This window comes from Megascapheus bottae, chromosome 12, assembly GCF_031878675.1.
Source record: "Megascapheus bottae isolate mThoBot1 chromosome 12, mThoBot2.hap1, whole genome shotgun sequence".
NCBI classification, from domain to species: domain Eukaryota; kingdom Metazoa; phylum Chordata; class Mammalia; order Rodentia; family Geomyidae; genus Megascapheus; species Megascapheus bottae.
Window position 1 is genome coordinate 20,954,266 of NC_143520.1, and position 24,320 is coordinate 20,978,585.

The following is a 24,320-nucleotide window of genomic DNA, read 5'->3' on the forward strand; positions in this document are numbered from 1 at the left end:
CAAGTTTTATTTTATAAGGAATTATCTATAAGAACAAATATGCTTTAAATAAGCAAACAAAAAAACCTACAGTGTAGTTTAAGACTGAGTTGAATTAAACATAAATTTTCTTCAAATCCTTAAGAATTTACCTTGAACTAAGTTACCCTGTTCCACACTACCTCAATGTTGAAACTGCATAATCTGCTTTCAAAATGTCAGCGCTCATGCAGTGGCTCACACCTGTAATCCTAGCTACCCAGGAGGCTGAGATCTGAGGATCAAGGTTCAAAGTCAGCCGTGCACAAAAGGACCTCAGACTTAGCTCCAATTAACCTCTAGAAAGTGAGAAGTGAGGCATGGCTCAAGGGTAGGGTGGTAGCCTTGAGCCGAAGAGCTTCTGGGACAGATAGCTGCCAGGAAGAATTCAAGCCCCATGACCCACCAAAACAAAAAAAAGCCAGAGAATGAGAATTTTCCAAAGCTTAAAATATCAAAATATGAATTTGGGATGCTTGAAACATCACATTGACAATGGTCTTCTGAGTGTGTCTTTAGTATTTTTGCCTTTTTTTTTAAGCATTCTACTTTTCCCCCTATGGGTCCTTCAATTGAATTATATTAACATTTGCTGTAGTTTTACAATAGTAGTAATCCAATTTCAAATACTTTTTTTAAAATTTGGATCATGTACTGAGCTTCAGGACATCATTATATAAAGTTGGGGTTTTTTGTTTTGTTTTCTTTTCTGGTTGTGAGGCTTTAACTTGGCCTACACACTATTTCTTAGCTTTTGTGCTCAGGCTAGTGCTTCACCACTTGAACTACAGCTCCACTCCTTTTCTTTTTTCCTTTTTTTAAATACTTCGTTGGAGAGAAGAGTCTCACACTTTCCTGTCTGGGCTATTTTCAGATCTCTGTCTTCTGAGCAGCGAGGATTACAGGTGTGAGCCATGGACGCCCAGCATAATTTAATTAAATGGAAATTTGAAAATATCACAAATCCTGGGCAAGTCCATAATGGCCACAGTTGCTTCATTTTACATTTTCTATCAACTATCACTTGCCTCATGACTTTTCCAGCAAACACACTAATGGATTTTGTCAGAGTATTGTCTCTGCAAACTAAAATCAGAACATATAGATATCAGAGAAAATGGACAAAGTGGTAGAAATCAGATTAAGCTAATAAGTGTTCATTTTAATGTTTATTCTTATAACAAAGAATACTAAAATTAATTTTCTTTTTTGCCTTTCAGTCCCATATTTATCAGGTAAGCAACATTCTGTTCTTAAATGTTTCTAATTAAAAATACATTAGGGGCCAGGAGTTTTGCCTAGTGGTAGAGTGCTTGCCTAGCATTCGTGAAGACCTTGGTTCAATTCCTTGGTACCATATGCATAGGAAAAAAAAACCCAGGAATAGTGTTGTGGCTCAAGTGGTAGAGCACTAACCTTGAGAAAGCCCAAGGACAGTGCTCATGCCCTGAGTTCAGAGCCCAGAACTGATTAATAAAAAAGCAAAACATAAAAACGAAAATACTTTAAAATTCTGGTATGTTAAAATATAACAGATCCCCAAGATCCGACAAAAATTATGGTAACTAAACAACACATAAAATGAACATTTCACTATGGAATCTATTGTTTCTGTTGGATGAAACTATATTTGTTGAAAGGCTTCACCTTATATTTACAATTCACCACACGTTTGTCTCAACTTGGGTGTACAAAATGCGTATTTATTTTAAAAAGGGGGGATAGGTGCCAGGTATGGTAGCTAACTTTTATATTCTTACTTCAGAAGGTGGAGACAGGGTTTGAAGCTAACCCAACAAAAAGGTAGTGAAAGCTGAGTCTCAAATGAGCTAGTTGTGGTTATTCCCACCTGTATTCCCAGCTACATGGGAAGTTTGGGTAGAGTGCTGTCAAGGTTGGCTCCTTTTACTGGCGATTTTATCTGGAAAAATAACTGAAGCAGAAAGGGGGTTGTGCCTTAAGTGGAAGAGTGCCTGTCTATGAAGCACAAGGACCTAGTGAACAAAATTATACAAGGCAGTCACTGTTCCCACTTATTCTACTTACCTTAACTGGACACTGTTTTTGGTTTTTTTTTCATATATATTTTTTATTAAAGAATTTATTAACATTGATTTTTACATATTTCAAATGACATGTTTAACAAACAAGTGTTCAAGAAGGGAATCTCTAGATACAATCACTGGCACTTAGTTTTTAGAAGATAATCAAAATTAGGCTAAGGGTTTGTATATCATAGATATGTATTAATTTATGAAATAAAACATTATGTCTATAGTCATAGGTTTTTATGTCTATGTAGTTATGTTTATATTTCCAATACCATGTCCATAGCATTGGGTATGCAAATATTGAGTCCTCGCTTTTGTACTGTTTGGATCTAATAGCCACATATTAAGGATACCATGCGCCTTTCATCTTATTACAACTGCATACTTTTCCCAGCTTGAAACTTCTACTTGTCTTTTCCTAACATTTGTTATTGTGAACCATGTTGAAAAAAAAAAACCCAAAACACCTTGCACAAATACTTGTTTATCTGTTTTAGATACTTCAGAATAAAATTGCTGCATCAAAAGAGGATCTGGATCACCTTGCATGCCAGTTAGCAATGCCTGAGGTCATTAGCAAACCTCCAGATTTTCATCAGTTGGGTTGTACATACACATGTATGCATGTATATATGTATGGACATACATATGTACAAATGACAAAATCTTACTATGTAGCTAAGCCTTAGAATTGAAATCTTCCTGCTTCCTCTTCCCAGGGCTGTATATTAGGCATATACCATCATGCCTGACCTGAATAGTTTTTAATCTCCATATTTTGAAATCTTAGATATACAGCTTGATGTTGGTATATTCAATTGTCTGTCAAATTAAAGCAGGCATTTCCATAGTAACACAAAAGTTCCTTAACATTCCCAACAAGTGTCCACCATAATATCAGTCTACTCCCCAATTTTGATTAACACATATTAATTACATTGAGACTCAATTCTATTGTCATCTGGTCCCTTTTCTACTTACATTGTTTCCACATGAGGAAACATGCAGTGGTTTATTTCACTTTACACATCTCTACTATTCTGATGTCTGTCACCACAGTTGTCTAGAGCTTGGTTATATTGCAAAAAGTAGAATTCTATCCTAATATAGGTGTAGATGTTTAGCTCTAAAACTACCATGTAATTTTTCAATGTGGCTGAATCATTAGTATCTGTATTGGCAGGGTATACTTCTAATATGTTTTACAAGTGTTTTCTCTCTGTGTGGCTTTCCATGATAGACATATAAGATGAAAGAGGGAGGGGTTAAGAATGTGCACACAGAAGTTACAACCTTCTTATAGAAAAACAACATGTAGCATTTACAAAGAAAGAACAGCTATAAGCTGGTTACTACTATAAAAACAAAGTACTACATGGAAGTAGAAAAGAACTCTAATTTTAAAACTGTGACAATATTTTAAACAGAGAACTGCTTATTACCATTTCCTGTGTTTAGATTTTTCACACTAATCTTTTAATTCTCCCAGGCCCTATTTTAACAGGAATCAGTTGAAATTTAAACATTCAGTATACATAAAAAAATTCATCTGCAAAGGAAGATTCTAAACATTTCAGACTGGTCTTTATTACTATATAAAATTTACCTTTCTGAAAATATTTGAGAACAAGTTGAAGTAATCCAATTTATGAAACTGAATTATACAGAAGACTATAATTGTTTTGAATAGCAAAGAAATGCAAGGTTGTACAGGTTTATAATTAGCCAAACCATCAAACCTGGAGAAACATTATCCCTGGGGAAGCAAAGATATGGGCTTGTAAAATATTAATTCAGAAGAAAGATATATGTAGTAGAGTATGGAACACTTTGGGATCTTCAGTTGACAACCTTTTGATTGAATCTTTGAAGTATGGCAGCACTCTAAGATTAAAAATAATACAGCTTCGATGGTTAATGTGTAACGTTTTCATACATGTGGGAAGTTAAATTTGTATCCTTAGATATCATGCACTTTTTGTCTTTTCCTTTTCAGATAACCATATTTTAATAACAACTTTGGTGATTGCTATCACAGTAATTCTGATAGTTTTGGGAGCAATCCTTTGGTTCTTCTACAAAAGAAACTCTGGTTCTGGCTTCACCACAGTTTTTGCAACTGCACCCCAATCACCTTATAATGATGATTGTGTTTTGGTAGTTGCTGAAGAAAATTGGTAGTTGCTGAAGAAAATTTGACAAAACTCCTGATACTCTCAGACCAATACATCAAATACTGAGTGATTCCTGTGCAATATTTGAATATACAATGACTGAAAATAACATGGGAGTGTTCATTCTGGTATTAGTTACGCCTTCGAGATAAAAATTAATCTTTTAGAAGAGGAACCACCTTACATCAAACTTAGGGGTATTACTCTCTTCAAATGCAGAAACACTTGAGTTTAGCCTTGTATGGGAGCTTGAGAGTGAACGTATTATTTGCCATGTATGAGAAATTCTAAATATGAATACACAATGAAGGTACATTTGTGCTTCCAATATGCAGTAATTCCAATTTGAAACTGGCAATAAGTTGCCTTACCCCCCCCCATTTTCACTCATTCTTCCAGCCCATTTATATAATATGGGAAACTTAATATTACCAGGGGCACAGAGCCATCATTATCATTTGTCATTTGATATGTAATGCTGAACTATAAATTGTAGAATGTTTTATTGCATCTTGATAACATTTTTATATAAAATGTTTTGTGGGTCAGAAAGATAATTTTCATGATGAATTTTATTAAAAGTATTATTTCAAGTTAAAAGCACCATTAAGCACCCATGAATATAAATAAACTGGTATCTTTAAATTTTGTGGTTTAGCTTAAAAGAAATGCAAATAGGCAAAAACATTTATAATTTAGATTAAATTGTTAGTTTTAAAAGTCTTTGAGTGCCATTTTAAAAGTAAACAGTTCAAACTATAAATCAATCAATATGCACTTTATTTCAAGCCAAGATTTTACAGAAGAGCAACGAACTAAGTGTGGGCAAACTTCATTCACATTTGAGAAATAACATGGTTTCTAGGCAGGTTTTGACAAAAGTAGTTTGTTGCCATAACATCAGACTTTATTTTTGAAACCAATTGCATTTGTTTATAACCATTTATACCAGGGTGTTGACGAGGGAAAATACAATGTTATGAAAATACAAACAACTCATAACCACAGTGCAGATTCATTCATGTTGAAAAGGTAATGTTTATATGTATTCCCAAAGGTAGTGAAAAATACTAGTAATCATCAAATAAATGCCCGGAATTACCAAGGAACAGTTAAAAATGACCAAGATCCAAACAGGTTATTTTTAATCATAGTTATCTATAAAGAAGTGGCAACACTAAAAAGTACATTGAAAACCAGTGTTTTAAACATTGAAGGTGTGGGATTTAAAAAAACTCCACTAACTTGAGATTGCAGTAATTTTTTTAACCAAATATCATTTGCCTGACAATTCTGGTATCTTACAGCTATAAATATCCCAAAAAGGAATACCTATATATCATGGACTATCAAATATAATCTGCATATTGCAAATCAATATAAAATTTATCCATCATTTCTCTATTTTATATATTTTTTTAAAAATTAGGTTTTAAAGTTAAATGAATTTTGAATTGAAACTAAATTTGGAAACCTAATATGTTTTTCATAAACTTCTCCCCATTCTTTGAAAGTTTTTTTTTTTAGAACACTGGAAGTAAATGATTATGAAAATGTGGCTACAACTTAAGACATTTAAAAACTCATTAGATGCCATCTGGCATTTCATTTCAAAAGTACGTTTTTGTCCCACCTTTCTCACTAGCAAGAGACTAAAACACAAACTTTTTTTCTTCCCATAAATATGACTACAGTAATCAGAACACAACAAAGGGTTGATGGACAGTGCTTAGGTATTTAAATCAAGGGTAATGCTTTCCCACTCACCTAAAAAAATTGCTTTTGATTACCGCATTATAAACATCAGATTTGCTGGCCAATGTTAAAAGGGTCCAGCAGAACTTTAATTCAGCAACACTTGAGAATGAATATATATCTACATGGATACATGTATGTATATATATTCATTTTATACAATAGTCAATATATTTAATAGGCATTCCCCACAAAATTATTTCACACTTAATTGCCAGTTTTAATAAACACTTGTTCACAGATCATCCATTTTTCTTAAATGAAGTTAGGCAATATCATATGTTCTGTTATGGTCTCCATCTTCTTCAGAATCATCCTCTGAAGCTGTTAAAAGAAAACATGATGATCAAGAATGATTTAGAGGAGGATGAGAATGGGAGAGGTAAATATGAAGCCCAGAACAGCAATGACTTGTAAAACAAAAATCCCAATTTAGTATACTGTGTGGTCAAAATGGTAAGTTATCATGACTGAGTTAGGGTGGTTTAACTGTGGGTGATACCCATTCACAACACCCCCCGCCCCCACACACTTTTGTGATGTAATAGTTTTACAAAAATGAAAATGCTTATAAATGTTGTTCAAGAGGATCTTCTAAATCATTTCTGAGATCAATTTTGTGTTTGTAGTAGCTAATGATACATATACTAGAGAAAAAGTAAATTTAAGGCAAGTGCTCTCACACACCTGAGTAGAATCTGGCTTATTACCGCTGCATGTTTGATGCATCCGATGAGAATGAAAAAAAATGTACATAGAATAACAGGTTATGGGTGTTCTTGCAATTTACATCAATGCTATGTCTATACAATGCCAAGAAAAAACTATTTAGTAAGTCAAAAAAGCTTTATATAGACACAGCTTACGATATAATAATTGGACTCATTGTTGAGATTACCAACATGTCTCCCAACTGTCAGAAACATCACTTTGGCAACATTTCTGACCACATATTATTCCAGGCATTAGTTACTTGAAATTTAATATAAAGCATTTTGAATGTCTTTAAGAAGGATAGATTAGGGAAGAGAAAAAAACAAAAACAAAAAATAAACTAAAAAAAAAAAAAAGACTATACAACTGCTTGATATACAAAAGAAAGTGCAAGTTCACTAAAAGAGACATATAACCAACATTTATGTCCTCTATTACTGGATGGAAGGTTTAATATACTCTTTTCTTATATTAATATTGTATAATTTAAGAACACCCAGCAAATGAAATCAAGCCAGAGCAAATTACAGGAAAATATGGAACATTTAGAAATAAAACCTCCTTTTAGTGTTTGACACCTAGCTTGTGACTATAAACCCTGTGATTAAATTTTATGCTCTCTCATAAAGACTAGAATAGCTTTTCAGGGAGCTTCTTGTTAATTTCACCAAAGAAAATTTGAATTTGAAACTGCTTTTCAAAACATACTAATATACTGGTATTTTCTTCCCCTGGTCAATCATAAGGCTTGAGCTCTGGGCCTGGGTGCTGTCTATAAGGTCTTCAGCTCAGGGCTACCACTCTACCAACACTGAGCCACAGTGTCACTTCTGGTTTTTCAGATGGTTAACTGGAGATAAGAATCTCATGGACTTTCATGCCCAGGCTGGCTTTGAACCTCAAGCCTTAGATCCCTGCCTCCTGATTATCTAGAATTACAGGCATGAGCCACTGGTGCCCAGCTTTTCTTCCCTTTTTCTTCCTACATCACTGGGGACTGTATATGAGGTCTTAACAACTGCTAAGCCTAACTCTACAACTTGAGGCATGACCCTAGTCTTTCTTTTTAGTGTATTTTTCAGACAGGGCCAGGGTACTTGAGATTACAGGTACGTACCCCTGCCCAACCCCCCACCCCCACACTGGTACACTGGAATTCATTTGCAGCACTGACTCTACTCGAATGTGGGTGTCATTTGTTTCTTTTCCTGAAATGCTGGGGGAAAACCCTGCTGTGTTTAGGAAGCTATATTCAAAGAGAGAATGCTAGTTTCTTAAAAATACAGTATCTGGGGAAAATATACTAGAGAAAATTACTACTATTACATCAAAGTTGTTTTTTTTTTTTTTTTTTTTGGTGGGTTTGAACTCTGGGCCTGGGTGCTGTCCCTGAGCTCTTCAGCTCAAGGCTAGTGCTCAACTACTTGACCCATACCACTTCCAGCTTTCTGGTAGTTAATTGGAGATAAGAATCACGTTTTTTTCTTGGGCTAGCTTTGAACCTCGATCCTCAGATCTCTGCTACTGAGCAGCTAGGATTACAGGCATGAGCCACCTTGCGTCACAGTTTCATATTAGTCAATTACAGATTCTAAATGGAAGAAGCTATGAAGTAAAAAAAAAAATTGCACTAAATGAATTCTGATTCCTTTAGTTTCACATGTGGGAGTTAGTTTTGGAACTGTTCCCAGAGCCAGTGATTCCTGTGCCCACCTGGATGATGTACCATTGATGTGCAATAGGACTTTTAAGAGGCCAGGCTGTGTAAGAACTTAAAATTATGGCTTTGTCATATACACAGAATCAAAACTTCTCTCACTCTCTCTGGGTCGAGTCTACTGACTGAACTTGGGGCCAGAATCAGACCTTTTCGGCTCAAAGCTAGTGCTCTACTAGTTGAGCCACAGCTCCACTTCCAACTTTTTGGTGATTAATTGGTGAGAGGAGTCTCAGACATCCCTGCACAAGCTGGCTTCAAATTGTGATCCTCAGCTCTCTCTCCTAAGCAGCTAGAATTCCAGGCATGAGCCACCAGTGCCTGGCTAGGACTTTCTCTTTATTTTCTGGAACCATATACAAATTCAAGGAAAACATTTTGCAAAGCAAAGCTAATAAGTAAAATTTCATCACATATTAAAAAAACTAAGAAAAATGGCTTAATAGTTAAATAATATCTGAATACAAGCGCTAAAATCAAAGTGATTTATGTACAACAAAAGTGAAACAGTAAGTTTAAAAATGTACTCTTCTCTACCTTAAAACAATTACAAATTTTAAAAGTATGCTGTTAAAAAAAAGACTAGTGTCAATTGCCCAACTCATATTTTCCAAGTCAACCAAACTACAAAGCAAGGCTCTAATTTAATCGAAAAGAGTATATATACTTAAGATTTTGTTCTGTGGGTTTAATTTACAAAAGTATATTCAACAAGTCTGGGGAGGGGAATTCCACCTACTTTCGAGATCTTCCATATGTGCCTGAAGAGTTCTTGCAAGGTTAATAAACTAGAAACAATGCAGAAAGAAATACAGTAGTTTAAATGTTGCAAATGGATCTAAAGAGAATCAGTATAGGAGATTCATTTCTACTTAAAAAATTAAATAACATATTAATCCTTTATACAGGGGTATTCATCTCCCACATTAAAAGTCGTAACCATAAGGGTATTATTGTCAAAAGTTTTATATAATCATTATTAGTCATGTAGAAATCAGTTTATAGATACTAGGAGAATCCAACTTTTTAAAAAATTTATAAAATGAAGGGGGAAAAAGAAAAACATCAAAATACTCATGCTATTTGGTTGCAAATGAACTAAAATTTGCCTGTCTAGATAGTTGTAATTATGTAAGTCTGTACTTTAAAAATATCCTAGTAACTTCCTACCTTAACCTTGTCAATAATTATTAGCTTAAAAAAAACAAAGGAATTAATTCAATAGGTTTTATAAGCTTTATATGGCTTACACATTTTCACACATTTTAGGGATACCTCTTCAAAAATCATTTTATGGAGTTGGCTAAAATGATGGGTCATGTTTCTAAAGTACTGAGATCTTTTTTGAAGTTCTGAATACTCAAGTTTATTCTCTTTTCTCTCAAAGACAATAATCTGTCCACTGACTCACTGTTACAATGTCCACATAATGAAAAATAGAGAAGTCTTTTTATTAATTTTAGAGCAATACTGTGATTTGAGCTGCACTTCGATAATTTTCAAAATAAAAACACTACACTAAAACATGAACTCTATTAAAATTTTATTGCCAAAGTAAAGATGTATATCAAAAGTAGGAAGGACATATTTATGAACACAATTCAAGATAACCAAATGTCCAATTGCTACAGTAATGACAGTAACCATAGGACTTGTTTCATAAGATGGTCAAAACAGTAGAATATAAACTCCAAGTCAATACATCAAAGCATAAACCCAACTAGTCAACATCTAAATTTAGTTTGTGAGGTGGACATTTAAAAGGCGGATACTGGTAATCTTTTACATAATAATAACAAACAAGTTTATTTATCTTTTTTTTTTTTGGCTTCTGGAAGTCAATTTCATGTTTCTAAGAAGTAAAACTAAGGGCTATTTTTTTTTGGGTGGGGGGCAGTCCTGGGCTTGAGCTCAGGGCCTGAGCAATGTCCTTGGACTTTCTCAAGGCCAGAGCTCTACCACTTGAGCCTCAGCACCACTTCTGGCTTTTTTCTATGTATGTGGTACCAAGGAATCAAACCCAGATCTTCATGGATGCTAGGCAAACACTCTACCACTAGGCCAAACTCCCAGCCCAGGGCTATTTTTGTTTTTTTATTGAAAACATTTTCCCCTGGTGTTTCTAATTCCTTCCTTGTTTCTCCATGAAAGATATCCCTGTTATCTTCAAGAGCCTGAAAATTCTTTTTCAAAAGGTTTCTGAGAAAACCAGGGTGCTTACTGGAGAAGGAAGACAGCAACTTCCACTAAATCTACTGTATCTTTTTTATTACTATTATTACTATTATTATTATTATTTGTTGGTCATGGGGCTTGAACTCTGGGCCTGGGTGTTATCCCTGAGCTCTTCAGCTCAAAGCTACCACCACAGCTCCACTTCCAGTTTTCTGTTGATTAATTGGTGATAAAAGTTTCACAGACTTTAGTGGCCAGGCTGGCTTTCAACCCTGATCCTCAGGATCTCAGCCTCCTGAGTAGCTAGCATTACAGGCATGAGCCCCAGTGCCTGGCTCACCATCTTTAACTTTTGAAAATTTAATTATTTTTTTTTGCCAGTCCTGGGGCTTGAACTCAGGACCGGAGCACTGTCCTTGGGCTTTCTCAAGGCTAGAGCTCTACCACGAGCTACAGTACCACTTCTGGCTTTTTTTCTATATATGTGGTACCAAGGAATTGAACCCGGTCTTCATGCATGCTAGGCTAGCACTCTATTACTAGGCCAAACTCCTGGCCCATATTATCTTTATTTAAAAAACAAAAAACATTAAGAGTTTCCCAGTGAAAACAAAGTATGAACCCAATGAACATTTGCTATATCTCACCCCCACCCTTTACCCCTGCTCCAATATTACTTACTCGGACACGTGTGCTTGGTTCATTCGTATTTCCCATCATATCAGAAAAGCTTTGTTCACACAAATGGAGTAACACAACTAGGTAGAGACCAGAGCTGATAAACTCATATTCAGCCTTCAATAGAGTGGCAAACATGAGAAAAAAGAAATAAATTAAAATTAAAATTGATTGATACTTTATTGATAAGCTAGAGGGAATATATTCATATTCAGTTCCATAAGATGTGTACTATACGGAAACTGACTAGCCTTCATAGTTTCTTAAAATTTTATTAATGAAGAGTCCAAATGGGTATGGCTTTCTTCCTTACTCTCATTTCCCTTTATGTAATGATATCCATCTATCTATGTCTATCTAACTATATATTAGCTTGCAAATTAGTTGATGGTAGAAAGCTTTTGTGTTTTCTTTTAAATAAAGCTCACATTTCCTTTTTACAAATGGTCAATAGTGCTGTTTACTCAAAAATTACATTTACCCTAAATAAATATGACATTCACTCAGATAACTCAACTGTTTTTTACTGTTGCCATTAGTGTAAAGGGAACTGGTTAAATATAAGTATGGATACGGGTAACATTTTATCTGAGTTCAAATAGAAATTGTAATTGGTAAAAATAAAGTTGATTTTTTGGGAGGGAAGGGAGAATTATGCTGAGAGAACCCTGCATCTTACACATACCAGGTAACTACCTATCAGTGAGTTACAACCCCAACCTTATTATGTTGTTTGAAGCGGTGAATAAAAACCATGAACATAGGGCCCAGTAGTATGGCCTTGTGGTACAGTGCTTGGCTAGCATGCTTGAAACCCTGGGTTTGATTCCTCAGTACCACATATACAGAAAAAGCTGAGAGTGTTGCTGTGGCTCAAGTGGCAAAGTGCTAGCCTGGAGACAAAAAGTGCTCAAGGACAGTGTCTCAGTCCTGAGTTCAAGTCCCAGGACTTTAAAATTCAAAAATCATTAACACAGCAATTGTGTACCTTTCCACTGTTAATTTTGGTAATTCACACATCTGAACAATTTATTTAGTTGTTTTAAATGTTTTCTGTGACTAATTTTTAACTTGGAAGAAAAACATCAGGAAAAATTTTCAAATGGTTATCACTTTCCAAAAGATGACATGTCCAATAAAAACACGGAAACATTAAATTTACCGCCTAATATGAGGGCAGTTATCAAGCCAGTAGAAGTCATGATTTATATATAAAACTAGTTAGAGCCAAGAGGCTGAAACAAGGCTTCATTGTCATTATAATGATTCTATCTAGTATTTCCTAAGACTTCTAAATTCTGTAAAAACATGGATCATTAAAAATAAAGAATAAAAATTTTCTCTTCATGAAAAACCAGAACTCGTGTTGAGACATGATGAACATGAAACGAAGGAGGTAGCAAGCGAAAAAGCATCCCTTTGAAACCTACCCATTCTACAAATATACTTTCCTTTATTCTACCTTTTCATATACTTACTTTCCTCTGTTCACCTGTCAGTATAGACTCCTTATGGACTCAAGACCTTTTCTTGCTGAAAGTTATTATTTTTTTTTAGATAACTTGCTTAGTAGAGTAAATCAAAATTACAATTGGTATTAAAGTGGCATTTATGCTGGATCAACTAATTTTCATTATTTAGATCAGTGGTACTTAAACTTGAATCTAAGCAATTACTTTCAAGGAATCTGGCAATTCCTTAAACTGTATATAAGAATTTATATATATATATATATGCATAAGTTAAATCAATTTTTCAAAGGATATCCTTTATTCCCACATATCATTTCATTTATTTATTTTTAGGGTGATTATGTATGTGCTTTTTAATTGTATAATTCATTTATACAGAGAAATCATTTGACTGATCTATTTACAGTCAACAGACTCTAACTTTCATTTCCACTGGCAAATGTATTTCACGTAATAGTATTTCACATTGAATTAATCACCACTCCCATATAATTTTAAAAGGCTTCCCCAAATATTTTACATTATATAATTTCATTTACATGAATTACCCCAAATAGGTAAATCAGTAACATAGAACATAGATTGATAGATGTTAAGGACTGGGAGAAAGGAATGAAAAACACTGTTTAATGGCTACAGGATTTTCTTTTGGAGAGCTGGAATCTCCTTGGTAATTTCTTAAAACACATTCCTTTCTCCAAGAAAAATGTTGAGCTCATTTTAATTGGACTATTTAAATTGTTTAAAATTTAGGGAAAGGTTGGCATGACTAGTTGGGACCACTGTCCTAAGCCTTTATTATTTTCAGACTTAAGAAGAACAATTTATCTTTTTAAATTTAAAAGCTTTTACTTTAAGAGGGGAGAAAAAAAATGATACAATTATAAACAATGTAGTAAGAGAAAATTACTTAATTCAGGATTTCTGACCATGACTTAATCTTTTCTTCAAGAGCTGTCCTTCAAGCATAGGATAGACACTTACCAAATTAGGCAAAATATACTAACTTGTTCATTTGCATGAGCTCTATGTAGTTCATGAATATCAAAATCCTCCAGGTTAAGCTGCAGTTTTTCTTTACAGAGTTCACAGGTAGTTACAGCCTCTAATGAAGAACCTGACAAAAAATGACAAAGAAAAGCTATGTCTGACACTATCTGCATAAAACATTTAAGCTAGAATATATTAAGAGATGATATTAGAAAGGGAAGTGAGAAGAAAAGGAGAGAAGAGAGGAACTATGACACTTCAATGAATCAGTAATGACTCTGAAAATAGTAATCTATAATATCCAAAGTACATACCAGGTTCCATCCTATGTTATTTAAGCCTCTACCCATATTTAGATTACTATATCCCAGACACTATAATATATAAGCTTAGTGGAATATCATCTTTCCTACTTCTTCCTGAAATACCTTGACCTAATATGAATATAATGTTCAGTCCCATCTCAAACAATTAGTTACATATGTAGAACAGCATCCCTGATACACAGGGCACACCCAAGCCTTGTGAAATCCAAGGAATGTGATTATCTTGATGACTAGGAGGGGAGGAAGCCATAAATGGAATTAAGTGCTCATGCAAGCTATAACATGGCTGAATGTGAAGATATTAACTAAAATGAAGCACACACAAGTATTAGTTCAAAAAGCAAATACTTTATGTATTAATTTATAGGATATTATCTAAAACAGACAAATTTAAAGGGAAAGTAGCACAGGAAAAGGATAAGAAAAATCAGGAAGTTACTATTCCTTGAAAGAGGAGGTTTGTTTTTTCTAAACTTTGGTTAATAAAAAAAAAGCTTTTAAAAAACACACACAAAATTCTAAGTGTACTGAATGCTACCGAATTATTTAAAAATAGTAAAGCCAGCAAATTTTGTTGTATTCTTTCCCTATAATTAGACAAGAGTAGAGCACTAGCCTTGAGCTGAAGAGCTCAGGGACAGCACCCAGGCCCAGAATTCAAGCCCCATGACCAACCAAAAAAAAAGAAAAACCACAGACCTATGGCCACCTAATCTTTGACAAGGGAGCCAAAAAAATAGAATGGAAGAAAGATAGCCTCTTCAACAAGTGGTGCTGGCAGAACTGGTTAAGCACCTGCAGAAAACTAAAGTTGGATCCTTCTTTGTCACCCTGTACTAGGATTAACTCCAAATGGATCAAAGACCTGGAGGTAAAAGCTGACATTCTGAAAACTTTACAAGAAGGAAAGGGGATACAGTAGGCCTCTTCGGCACAGGTCGAAACTTTCTTAATAAGGACCAAGAATTACAACAAATCAGAGAAAGGCTGGATAAGTGGGACTGCATTAAACTGCAGAGCTTTTGTATGGCAAAGGACAGAACTAGTAAACTAATTAGGAAGCCTACAGAGTGGGAAAAGACCTTCATCAACCATAAAATGGCAAAGGCCTCATATCTAAAATATATCAACAACTCAAAAAATTGAATCAATCCAAAACTAATCTCCAAGTAACAACCATCCCATTAAAAGACGGGCCAAAGACTTAGAGAGAGTCTTCTCTGAAGAAGAAACAAAAATGGCCTAGACACATGAAGAAATGTTCAACATCTCTGGTCATAAAAGAAATGCAAATCAAAACAACTCTAAGATTCCACCTCACTCCAGTTAGAATGGCCAGGATCAAGAAATCTAATAACAACAGATGCTGGAGGGGATGTGGCCAGGAGGGATCACTACTACACTGTTGGTGGGAGTGCAAACTCTTTCAACCACTATGGAAAGCAGTGTGGCAGTTCCTCAAGACTAAACATAGAGCTCCCCTATGACCCAGCAATTCCACTACTTGGCATTTACCCAATCATCCAGAAACAAAGACATACTAAATCCACCAGCACAACACTGTAGCACTATTCACCATAGCAAAGATATGGAACCAACCTAGATGTCCCTCAGTTGATGAGTGGATCAACAAGTTGTGGTATTTGTACACAATGGAATTCTAGGCTGCTGCCAGAAAGAAAGACATTGCCCCATTTGTTAGGAAATGGAAAGACTTAGAAAAGATCATATTAAATGAAGTAAACCAGACTCAAAATAACTTAGGCTCAATGGTTTCCCTCATTTGTCATAATCAGTAGAAACCTTGGGCTCTCCTAGCAGAGATTTGCAATACAGCAAAATCTTGATAGAAAAGTCCATATAGTAGGATGCTAAATGAAAGGATCTCTAGGACATAGAAACATAGGCCATATAATGAATGATTGTTGTTCTTAAGGTACTATGTTATCTCTCATCTCTTTTGCTGTTCCTTTGTTATCTCATATTGTTACAGTATCTCACTTTGTTACCTGATATATCGGATATATTTGTATTTGGTTATTTGAAATTGGATAGGGAACGGGGGGAAAACAAGATGAGGGGTGGGGGTGGAGGGGAGGGAAATGGGGACCAAGACATGTGAAAGGGTATCAATGTATGGGAATTAATGCACCTTCTATCTGGCAAATATCATGTAACTCTTCTATTAATTACAATAAAAATATATAAAAAAAAGAAAAAATAAAAAAACAAATAAAAATATCTTTCATCCCATATGTACTCATCATTTAACAAATGCAAGCTTCTGGCTCAAATTTAGTACTCAGTTTTGTCTATGTCATCATGCAGTCTTTCCCTAGTTCTTGTGTTCATTTTTAAAATAAGTCTCCAATTAAAAACTATTCTAAATTAGGCTTTTATGAGAAAATGAAGAGCCTAAATTTAAAATTAAATGTATTCACTGAACTCACATTTGTTGATTATTTTATGTCAAATAATTAGAAAGTCATTAGGAGACTTAGAAATGAAAAAGCAGTAGCGCTGTCTTAAGACATGAAAAAGCAGTAGCCCCCTAAGGAGTAGATAAGTCTTATAACTAGCACTAGTTAGTAGACTAAAAAGGCATTAAGACAGTAAGATCCTAAGTATATTTTGTAGAGAAAGTGCTTATCTGAGAAAGTATGTTGATCATTCTGTCTCGCGTTAAGTTGTAGACAGATGCACTATATTTTCAGTACATAATTACGCAGTGTTAGGTCAAAGAAAAAAGTGCACATACAACAGTGATCCCATGTAAACATAGTTCAATGGGCCCAGCACCCACAGACCTAGCTATACTGGAGATGGAGATTAGGAGAACAGCCCTTTTAGGCCAGCTTAGAAAGGAGGGTGTGGGGGTAGTGATTGATTTAATAAAACCTTCATCTCAGCCAACAACTGAGCCTGACGCTTCACACCTGATAACTGCTCTATATAGTGTCTTACATATTTTCCTGCCAAAGTTGAATTCAAACCTCTTTTCTCAGATCTCAGAATCTTGAATTGATAGGATTATAGGTATGAGCTCCATGGTCTGTCTCCTCCCATCTTCCTATTACCTTTATTTGCTTCTATGAATCTGAAATACAGCCTGAAATTCTCTTCCCTCAAAATAAAACATAAACACTGCATAACCCCCATCTACAATTAATGCTTCATAACTTCAGTCTCTGGGAGTAGTTTGTTGAAGTTTATGTGTCAGTTTCCCCCTTTTTCTCCCCCTCTTAGCTCAATCTAATTAGGTTGATGAACCCATCACTTCATAGAGAAGCCAAAAGCATTTTTTTTTAAATGACATCTAACATTCATTTCACAGATCTCACCTTTCTTGAACCCTTAGCAGTAATGGAATGATAACTGATGATTAAACTTAAGGTATTCTACTTGCTAGGCAAGTGTTCCAATTGAGCCATGCTCTGAATCTAATCATACTCTCTTTAAAGATTTCTTTTGGCCTATACAACATAATATACTCTTAGTGTTTTTTCCTATCTGACTAGAGGCTGCTGTTGAAATTTCCATTCTATGACTAGGTACCCTAGGCACCCTTAGATATCTGGTTAATACCTAGGTGCTCATTTACTTTCAAAGCTTCAAATGCCACTCACGTCCATATGATAACTAAAATTATTACTGAATATTTCTCCTGAAATGCCAGGCTAGTGTAGCTAATAATGGCTGACATTTCCCATACAGTTACCTAAAATGAATTTCAAATATATGTGTGAAAAACAGAATGCATGGTTACCTGCCTGATGGAAGAGCTCCATTTTAAACTTTCCTATTTCAGTAAAAGGAACTTAGGTGTTTTTACTTAGCTGCCCAAAGCAAAAGCTTCCCTAATAATTGTTTCTCCCTCATTCCACCATATCCAAACAATTCTGTCAAAACTAAGTGACTATATCTCTAGTATCACCAACATCACTACTACATAGCAAATGCTACTATAATAAACCCATAAATGGTCCCCCCCCCGCTTCCATTTCTGCCCCATAAACTTTTCTTTATAACAATCAAATATATTAAAGATGATTTCATTTTAGTCTCTAGTGTCTCTGATCAGAATTAGATTTTTTTAAAAAAAATCTAAGCTGGGGCTGGGAATTTGGCCTAGTGGTAGAGTGTTTGCCTAACATGCACAAAGATCCGGGTTAGATTCCTTGGTACCACATACATAGAAAAAGCTGAAACTAGTGCTGAGGCTCAAGTGGTAGAGCTCTAACCTTGAGAAAAGTCCAAGGACAGTGCTCAGGCCCTGAGCTCATGCCCAGGACCAGCAAAAAAAAAAGTAATCCAAGTACATTTACAAAGCAAAGCTTAATGTTCCTCACTGCACTTGACACTTCAAAACTGATTATAGTCTTACTGTTTAGACTAAGTTTAATAAATAGTAAATGGCAACAAATCTGTTAACCGAAAGGCATAAGTAAGTCATCTCTTGGGGAATTTTATTTTTAAAAACACACAAAGGATGATTCTTACCTGAATTGATTTTGGCCTGCAACCACTTTTTCATACACTCTTGGTGGACATATTGCAAACTCCCTGTGCACTTGCATGGCTCTATCAGCAAATTTGATGACGATGCTGCTGCCATTTGACAGATTCTACATAAGTCACCTTCTTCTTCTTCAGAATCCTCTAAAAGGAGGCTAGAAAAGAAGGTACATTTTCTTGAAACTTCACAACTTAAGTCATTTCTTCTCATACATAATTTCAATCTCAGTTTCTGTCACACATGAGTAGAAAAAAGGACATCAAGCTCAATACTGGGTTGGGAGTGTGGCCCAGAGATAAAGTGCTTGCCTAACATGCAAAAACCCTGGGTTCAAGTCCTTGGTACCACATACACAGAAAAAGTCACAAATGGTACAGTGTCTCAAGTGGTAGAGCACTAGCCTTGAGAAAGCTCAAGGACAGTGTCCAGACCCTAAGTCTAAGCCCTAGGGCTGGGCAAAAGAAAAAGAAAGTTATCAGAATTGCATTTTTGCACTGATTTTTTTTTTGAGGCAGGCGGGGGGTGGGGGGGAGGAACACATATAGTCCTGAGCTTCAACTCAAGACCTGGACTCTGTCTCTGAGCTTCTTCTGCTGAAGGTTAGTGCTCTACTACTTGAGCTAAAGTGCCAATTCTAGATTTTTCTGTTTATGTGGTACTAAGGAATCGAACCCAAGGCTTCATGCATGCTAGACAAGCCCTCTACCACTAAGCTATGTTCCCAGTCATACACTGATAATTTTTTTTTTTTTTGGCCAGTCCTGGGGCTTGAACTCGGGACCTGAGCACTACTCTTGGGCTTTCTCAAAGCTAGCATTCTACCCATTGAGCCACAGCACCACTTTTGGCTTTTCCTTTGTATGTGCATGCTAGGTGAGCACTGTACCATTAGGCCACACTCCTGACTCCTGATAAATTTTTAAAACTAGATCACAGTAAAAAATGAGATTTGAATTATACCCAGATTCCTAGTAAACTTGGAAGACTTATACAAATCAAATATAAAACTGCCCTATGTTAATACAATATGACTTCAAGGATAAATTATTTTGAAAGGCAGAAAATCTGATATTTACCCTTGAATTTAAAATAATTTTCCTCATTAATTCCAATTATGTTTCTTAGATTTACTATTTTGTACACTTATTAGCTACAGAATTCTTAAAATCCTCATGCAGAAGGCAAAATAACATATACTCACTCTCCCTCTCTGGCAACTCAAAAATATAATAGTGCATTCTTCAATAGAAGTTGCTACAAAAAACACGGAAGTTAATACTGAGTAAATTTCTTTCTACAAAGGAGGAAAAATGTCTCCTCTCACACACAAGTTCTAGGATTTGAATCAGGGTCCTGCATTATTAGCAAGGATGGCACTCTAAAACCTGACCTATACCTTTAGCCCTACCCATTATCGCTACCCAGGCTGGCTTCCATCTGTAAGCTTCCGGATCTTAGCCTCTTCAGTAGCTAGGATTACAGGCATGAGCTATAGGATTGTGAAGTAGTAAGTTTAAAAGCAGAAAAACAGTAGCTAGGGGCCGGGAGTTTGGGCTAGTGGCAGAATGCTTGCCTAGCATGCATGACAACCCAGGTTTGATTCCTCAGTACCACATACATAGAAAAAAGCCGGAAGTGGTGCTGAGGCTCAAGAGGTAGAGCTCTAGCCTTGAGAAAGCCCAAGGGCAGTGCTCAGGCCCTGAGCTCAAGCCCAGGACTGGCAAAAAAAAAACCAACTGGAATACGGTAGCCCAATATCTCAGAAAGCAGATAAAATTCATTTTTGGGTTGGAATTTTTTTGTTGTTGAAGTATAAAAGTATCTAGAATGATAGTAACAATGTATGCTTCCTAACAATTCTATGGTATTAGCCCTTTATGAAAAAGAAAATTGCCTCTCTAACATTAGTTTTATGTCTTACCATATACAGTACTCTATTCTACATTATCATGAAAATTACTTTAATGTTGAGTACAAAATTAACATTTAAGCTTGGATCTGAGATCTTTGGTTTTTCATTTCTTCCTCCATCTTTTCCTCTTACCAGGGTTGTATTATATTTACCTGTATAAAACATTTCATATATATATATATATATATATATATAAAATTCTGCCAGGTGCTGGTGGCTCATGCCTATAATCTTTATTCAGAGGACTGAGATCTGAGGATCACGATTCAAAGACAGCCTAGGTGGGAAAGTCCATGAGACTCTTACATCCAAATAAACACCAGAAAACTGCAAGTGTCACTGTGGCTCAAAGTGGTAGAGCACCAGCTTTGAGCAGAAAAGCTCAGGGACAGTGCTCTGAGTTCAAGTTCCATGGATACAAAAAAAAAAAAAAAGGAAAAAAGAAAATCCTAAAACCAGAAACTTAAATGGCATTTCTGTTGATCCTAGATATGAAGTATGTTCAATATACACTTGGACTTCAAAAACAAAAAGTTGTGGGCTACTCTCTGAGTTCCTGATCTTGGGTGTGATCCTGATGCATCAGTGATTTCTCCCTCAATAAAAAACTCTTTTCCATAAAACAAAATCATTTTGGGGTTGGAAAGTTTGACAGAGTGGTAGAGTGGTAGGCCCTGAGCTCAAGCCCAGGACTGGCCAAAAAAAAAAGTCTCACAAACTTTTCCACCTTGGCTGGCTTTAAACTGTAACCCTCAGATCTCAGCCTCTTGAATAGCTAGAATTATAGGTGTTAGTCACACAGATAAAGTACAGTATGTGTGTATGTGTATTTGTGTGTGTGTGTATGTGTTATGTGTATGGATGTAGTGTATCCCAAGCTGGATTAAAGTAAGCTTTAGATTTCATGATGTAATTTACAACCTCACTACATACCTCATTTATCTGTGAGGTAGCACCATCATCTAGATTTAAATGTCTTATAAGGGAAGACATTACATTTTAGTGATCACTTTTAGAAAAAGTTGCCTAGTTAGATCTAGCTTTATAGCTTAAGATAGACAATCAAATTTACCTCTCTTTTATTTTCTGCAGTTTTTCTGGATCTCTTGAAGGTGCACTTTTACTTTTATCACCTTTTCCATCAGCTGAATTCCAACCTGAAGGAATAATATCTACAGTGATCATGACATTGTCAGCCAAATTACTTCCAAGTGCTGGAGGGACAGCAAATCGAAACAAGGAACCAGGAAGAATTCCTGCTATTCCTGTATTTCTTCCTCCATGAGGCAAATCTGATGTGGAGCCACCTACAGAGGCATTGCTTGATGCTCCAGATGGTTGTGGTCTGTTGGCAGCAGCCCCAAGTGGATCACTTGGTGTTTCAAGGTGAACTATTTCATTTGCTTCTCTTCTAAAAATATGAGATCTAGATGGCATATCAGAGGTAGCTATCCTTGAAGATTCATCTCGTCCCTCTCGTCTCCTTCTAGAGAACAAAGGTGTGCATCTATTTCTAAGTGAGGAAGATAACCAGGGTCCTGTATTTCTTCCTTCACCTTCTGGGCTGAAACTTTCTGAGTCTGGTTCAGAGTTATGATTCTGGCTAAGAGATGACAAACCCCATCTTCGTCTAAGAAATCGGAATCCCTGAGAAGCTTCAGATGCCCGATTATCATTAGCTTCAGAAGGTGAGGATGCATTATTTCGAGACTGTGAAGATGTCAAGATTCTTGGAGAAATGTAAGAATTCTCTGAACTCAATGATCTTGCATTCAAGGAATCCTGACTTGATCTTCTGGGAAAAAAAGTAGATGACATGCTGGAAGCTATACGAGATAACAGTCTCCTTGTTGTACGCCTACCTTCGTTATCAGAAGATTCTGGAAATGATCTGTGAGATGAACCAATCCTTTCTGAATTGCTTATTGTTGGGGAGGCCTCATCTCTACTTGAAATATAAGAAAATCCGGGATGTGTACTGTTTCGGAGAGACTCTGATTCTCTTGAAAAAAAGTGTGATCTTAAAGAATTTCTGCTGGCATCCCTAGAACTTGGTATTGTATGACGTTCAGAAGGCAATTGGTGGCTTGTGGATGATGTATTCAATTGTAAAGTGCTTACAGAGTTCTCTTTTGGTCTTGCTCCCTGTGAATATGAAGAATGAACTCTGTCTTGAACATCTATTGTTGAAAGAAGGAAAGGCAACAACCAATTATGACATTTCAGTATTATTAAACTTGTATTTATACTTAATGACATAATAAAACACTATGTTCAAATTGAATACTGCTCTTCTACTTACAGCTTGACTATTATAGAAAAAAATTCTCATTCTATACCTACTGGTAAAATAGGCAATACAACAGTCTGCATTATAAACTGTAAAGCATACAAGAGTTTATTAAAAGTAAATAGTTGATAAACAAAGCAGAATTTATTAATTCATAGACAATACAAGAACATTTCAGTATCCAAACTGACACAGAGCTTTACAACAGTAGTGTAAAATAATAAGTCACAATAACTAAAAGCAAAATCATTCTACAGAGATTGTGTTTTGGAGGCTCTTCTTATTCCATGCAACAAATCTTAAAAGCTATATTGGTACTATTATTTGTGGTTTTTATGACAAACTTTACTAAACCAGTATTTTCTCTAATGTCTTATACTCCCTATTTTGGTGGTATTGAGATGAACTTGGGGTGAGTCTCATGCTTGCTAGACAAGGCACTCTACGGCTGAACCCTGGCTCCAGACCTATTTATGGTACTAGAAATCTATGAGGAAAGGTCCTACTTCCTGTCCTGGCATGTGTCTGGACTGCACTTTGAATTTTTTAAGGCTACCTGTTTAAAGTAGATAAGCATGCAACATTATACCTTGTCTCTTGGTTGGGAAGGGGTCTTCTGACTTTTCGGCTTAGGTTGGTTTTGAATTATACTATGGTCTCATTATTCTCAGCCTCCCAAATAGCTAAGATAACAAGCCAAAGCCACCAACACAATCTTTTCCCTCTAAAATCAAGTTAATAGCAGTCATACTTATCTCTAGTTACTTAGCACTTTTGCTTTTTAATACTGGCTTGGAACTGAGTCAATATAGGATATTCTGGCATTTGCATTAATTTTTTAAAAAAATATTTTAACTGAGCATAAGTGGTCCAGTTATCCCAAAACTCAGAAGGACAAGTCAACCAGATCTCAAGTTGCAGATTAGCTTGGGATCAAGCCATAGCAAGTCACTGTTTCAAAGCAAACAGACTCCCATGAAACTAACTAATTCTATGAATGTTCAGGCAAAGAGAGAAACAGTGTTAAGATTCCTTTGTGAAAAATTCCCAGACACATACACGACTCATACTATAATAGTCTCATAAAAGCCCTTAAAGTCTATTTCTGTTCCTATACTTTACTAAACCTGAACATAAACTGTGACTGTTTATGAAATGCTTTTCTATATACTGTGATAGAAACAATACAGATAAGTCAATTTAATGACAGTAGAGGCTCAGCAATGTTTATTTCTAAAGTATGCTTTGAAGTGATGGTCTCAACATTATTTCACAATTTAATCAGAAATACTTATTGCACTGTGTTATAGGCAAGCCACAGTTCAATAGTAAGATTTAGTATGACAAGCACATTCATACCTAAAAGGAAAAAATTAGAAATTAAATGGTGTACAAAATTTGAATACTCACATATATGCTTTTACACTGCTTTCGTTTTTAAAGTAAAAACAAAGGGACTAAAAAAATCTATCATGCTGTTCTGAAATCTTGTCTTAAAATTCTTAAAATGTATTTTTTAGTACTGGTATTTC

The 24,320-nt window shown here is 35.5% G+C and overlaps 2 protein-coding genes across 6 annotated transcripts in view; one reads left to right on the forward strand and one right to left on the reverse strand.

Moving 5' to 3' along the window:
• Ly75 (lymphocyte antigen 75) overlaps positions 1-4,645 on the forward strand; it is a 110,973-nt gene extending 106,328 nt beyond the window's left edge. The window contains exons 38-39 of the mRNA XM_090342779.1: positions 1,239-1,253; positions 4,066-4,645. Of these exons, the coding sequence (XP_090198905.1) occupies positions 1,239-1,253; positions 4,066-4,250 (200 nt within the window). The 3' untranslated portion in view covers positions 4,251-4,645. The remainder of the gene's footprint in view (positions 1-1,238; positions 1,254-4,065) is intronic.
• A 361-nt stretch (positions 4,646-5,006) lies between these two features.
• The window catches only part of Marchf7 (membrane associated ring-CH-type finger 7), a 36,424-nt gene continuing 17,110 nt past the window's right edge, over positions 5,007-24,320 (reverse strand). For 2 of the 5 annotated variants that reach the window (XM_090342770.1, XM_090342767.1), the window contains 6 exons: positions 21,571-22,678; positions 18,571-18,740; positions 13,762-13,871; positions 11,286-11,399; positions 9,169-9,217; positions 5,007-6,322 (listed from right to left, as the gene is read on the reverse strand). In XM_090342770.1, coding sequence (XP_090198896.1) covers positions 6,264-6,322; positions 9,169-9,217; positions 11,286-11,399; positions 13,762-13,871; positions 18,571-18,740; positions 21,571-22,678 — 1,610 coding nt within the window. In that variant the 3' untranslated portion in view covers positions 5,007-6,263. Of the gene's footprint in view, positions 6,323-6,685; positions 6,711-9,168; positions 9,218-11,285; positions 11,400-13,761; positions 13,872-18,570; positions 18,741-21,570; positions 22,679-24,320 lie in introns of all 5 variants that reach the window. The other 3 variants (XM_090342771.1, XM_090342769.1, XM_090342768.1) reach the window with 2 other exon arrangements.